The 4,194-nt window shown below is 47.7% G+C and overlaps 1 protein-coding gene across 1 annotated transcript in view; it reads left to right on the top strand.

The window, feature by feature from the left end:
* LOC117441954 (CSC1-like protein 2) overlaps positions 1–3,091 on the top strand; it is a gene marked incomplete at its 3' end in the record, with an annotated part of 14,652 nt that extends 11,561 nt beyond the window's left edge. Inside the window, exon 10 of the mRNA XM_034077963.2 lies at positions 3,011–3,091. Within this exon, the coding sequence (XP_033933854.1) occupies positions 3,011–3,091 (81 nt within the window). The remainder of the gene's footprint in view (positions 1–3,010) is intronic.
* Positions 3,092–4,194: the final 1,103 nt, after the last annotated feature.

The raw sequence follows: 4,194 nt of genomic DNA on the forward strand, positions 1-4,194 counted from the left end.
TTCTCCACATCACCATGTGTCCCCGGTGTGTCCCCGTGTGTCCCCGGTGTGTCAGGAGACTCACTAAGTGATGTCTTTTCTACATCACCGTGTGTCCCCCGTGTCCCCGGTGTGTCAGGAGACTCTCAAAGAGATGTCTTCTCTACATCACCGTGTGTCCCCGGTGTGTCCCCGGTGTGTCAGGAGACTCACTAAGTGATGTCTTTTCTACATCACCGTGTGTCCCCGTGTGTCCCCGGTGTGTCAGGAGACTCACTAAGTGATGTCTTTTCTACATCACCGTGTGTCCCCGTGTGTCCCCGGTGTGTCAGGAGACTCTCAAAGAGTCAGAAATAACCCCTCTCTCTTCTCCTCCGTACCCACGTCTCTAAAAACGGGGAACAACGGAGCTGATCCAGATTGGCTGCGTCATGACCACATTACTAAAATGTGGGCGGGCTTTAAACCCACGGGCCCAAACTAACACTCAGTGTTTCAGAGAGTCCTTGATGTGGTTTGGAACATGATGTGGAGTTCTGAGCAGGCATTAGCTCCGCCTCCTCTTTTGATTTTTTTTCAAGCTAAGGACCCAAAATCAGCGTTTCTCCAACAGGCTGAAACAGAGGGATATGACACGTGTTGTTATACATTTTTATATCTGAGACCCATGATATATGCCTAAAAGCAGCATCAGGGGGTCCGCGGGGTCTTACAAGTTGATAGATCAATCTAGCGAAGATGAAGGCTATTAAAAGGTATTACACGGCCTTTTCCAAGGTGTTACAATGTGTAGCTTGTTTTCAGTAAGACTGTGAAGGTCCAGAGAGGTCGTGTTCTGCAGTCTGCCTGAACGGAGTCATGGCGTAGGCGTGCAGTGGGATTCTGTAGTTTAGTGATGGCATCCCGTTGGGTGTGACGTCATCTGAACATCGCCCGCTCACTGCTCGATAGCACGAAGCTCCGTTTACGCCGGTTGTTAAACAACATCGTTACGGGGAAATGCAAGTCTGCGTCCTAATGGTTGGAAGATCAGGAGGAAGGACGATCAGTACTGAATATAGTCAATGTGAGGTGAAGCGTGTCGCCATGGTAACCGGTTAGAGCTCCAAGTGGCGATGAGGTCTTCACACGTGACTTCAGGACTCCTGCATAGACCCCGTGACTTCAGGACTCCTGCATAGACCCCGTGACTTCAGGACTCCTGCATAGACCCCGTGACTTCAGGACTCCTGCATAGACCCCGTGACTTCAGGACTCCTGCATAGACCCCGTGACTTCAGGACTCCTGCAGAGACCCCGTGACTTCAGGACTCCTGCATAGACCCTGTGACTTCAGGACTCCTGCATAGACCATGTGACTTCAGGACTCCTGCATAGACCCCGTGACTTCAGGACTCCTGCAGAGACCCCGTGACTTCAGGACCCCTGCATAGACCATGTGACTTCAGGACTCCTGCATAGACCCTGTGACTTCAGGACTCCTGCATAGACCCTGTGACTTCAGGACTCCTGCATAGACCCCGTGACTTCAGGACCCCTGCATAGACCATGTGACTTCAGGACTCCTGCATAGACCCTGTGACTTCAGGACTCCTGCATCGACCCTGTGACTTCAGGACCCCTGCATAGACCATGTGACTTCAGGACTCCTGCATAGACCCTGTGACTTCAGGACTCCTGCATAGACCATGTGACTTCAGGACTCCTGCATAGACCATGTGACTTCAGGACTCCTGCATAGACCCTGTGACTTCAGGACTCCTGCATAGACCCTGTGACTTCAGGACTCCTGCATAGACCCTGTGACTTCAGGACTCCTGCATAGACCCTGTGACTTCAGGACTCCTGCATAGACCCCGTGACTTCAGGACCCCTGCATCGACCCTGTGACTTCAGGACCCCTGCATAGACCATGTGACTTCAGGACTCCTGCATAGACCCTGTGACTTCAGGACTCCTGCATAGACCCTGTGACTTCAGGACTCCTGCATAGACCCCGTGACTTCAGGACTCCTGCATAGACCCCGTGACTTCAGGACCCCTGCATAGACCCTGTGACTTCAGGACTCCTGCATCGACCCTGTGACTTCAGGACCCCTGCATAGACCATGTGACTTCAGGACCCCTGCATAGACCCTGTGACTTCAGGACCCCTGCATCGACCCTGTGACTTCAGGACCCCTGCATCGACCCTGTGACTTCAGGACTCCTGCATAGACCCCGTGACTTCAGGACCCCTGCATAGACCATGTGACTTCAGGACTCCTGCATAGACCCTGTGACTTCAGGACCCCTGCATAGACCATGTGACTTCAGGACCCCTGCATAGACCATGTGACTTCAGGACTCCTGCATAGACCCTGTGACTTCAGGACCCCTGCATAGACCCTGTGACTTCAGGACCCCTGCATCGACCCTGTGACTTCAGGACTCCTGCATAGACCATGTGACTTCAGGACTCCTGCATAGACCCCGTGACTTCAGGACCCCTGCATAGACCATGTGACTTCAGGACCCCTGCATAGACCCTGTGACTTCAGGACCCCTGCATAGACCATGTGACTTCAGGACCCCTGCATAGACCATGTGACTTCAGGACTCCTGCATAGACCCTGTGACTTCAGGACCCCTGCATAGACCCCGTGACTTCAGGACTCCTGCATCGACCCTGTGACTTCAGGACCCCTGCATAGACCATGTGACTTCAGGACCCCTGCATAGACCCTGTGACTTCAGGACTCCTGCATAGACCATGTGACTTCAGGACTCCTGCAGAGACCCTGTGACTTCAGGACTCCTGCATCGACCCTGTGACTTCAGGACTCCTGCATCGACCCTGTGACTTCAGGACCCCTGCATAGACCCTGTGACTTCAGGACTCCTGCATCGACCCTGAGACTTCAGGACCCCTGCATCGACCCTGAGACTTCAGGACTCCTGCATAGACCCCGTGACTTCAGGACTCCTGCATAGACCCCGTGTGATAGGAGGCCGTCTCTGGTGTGATGATGTGTGTTCTTTGACTCTGCAGACAGGCGTATGAGAACTGCAAAGTGCTGGAAGCGAGGATCTGCTACAACGTGGCCAAGCTGATGGCTCTGAACGCGGAGAGGTGAGCTTCAGCAACGTCTCACCACACATCAATAATGCTTTATATCCATAGAGCCTTTCTGGGACTCAGAGTTGCTTGGGGGGGACAACAACAACAACAACAACTGACACAGACTCTTTGTCCACCAAAAAACATGAGGCGTTGCGTGATGTCAACAACATCTTATTCTTAACACTGAGCCATGTTCATATCAACTCTGACTCTGACACGTCTGCACAGCCCTCTGAACATAACTCTGTAGTTTGAATATAACTCTCTGTAGTTTGAATATAACTCTCTGTAGTTTGAATATAACTCTCTGTAGTTTGAATATAACTCTCTGTAGTTTGAATATAACTCTCTGTAGTTTGAATATAACTCTCTGTAGTTTGAATATAACTCACTGTAGTTTGAATATAACTCTCTGTAGTTTGAATATAACTCTCTGTAGTTTGAATATAACTCTCTGTAGTTTGAATATAACTCACTGTAGTTTGAATATAACTCTCTGTAGTTTGAATATAACTCTAGTTTGAATATAACTCTGTAGTTTGAATATAACTCTCTGTAGTTTAAAATAACTCTGTAGTTTGAATATAACTCTAGTTTGAATATAACTCTGTAGTTTGAATATAACTCTGTAGTTTGAATATAACTCTGTAGTTTGAATATAACTCACTGTAGTTTGAATATAACTCTCTGTAGTTTGAATATAACTCTCTGTAGTTTGAATATAACTCTGTAGTTTGAATATAACTCTCTGTAGTTTGAATATAACTCTCTGTAGTTTGAATATAACTCTGTAGTTTGAATATAACTCACTGTAGTTTGAAAATAACTCTCTGTAGTTTGAATATAACTCTCTGTAGTTTAAAATAACTCTGTAGTTTGAATATAACTCACTGTAGTTTGAATATAACTCACTGTAGTTTGAATATAACTCACTGTAGTTTGAATATAACTCACTGTAGTTTGAATATAACTCTCTGTAGTTTGAAATATAACTCTCTGTAGTTTGAATATAACTCTCTGTAGTTTAAAATAACTCTGTAGTTTGAATATAACTCACTGTAGTTTGAATATAACTCACTGTAGTTTGAATATAACTCTCTGTAGTTTGAATA

Source organism: Pseudochaenichthys georgianus, unplaced genomic scaffold (genome assembly GCF_902827115.2).
Source record: "Pseudochaenichthys georgianus unplaced genomic scaffold, fPseGeo1.2 scaffold_2224_arrow_ctg1, whole genome shotgun sequence".
Classification (NCBI taxonomy): Eukaryota; Metazoa; Chordata; class Actinopteri; order Perciformes; family Channichthyidae; genus Pseudochaenichthys; species Pseudochaenichthys georgianus.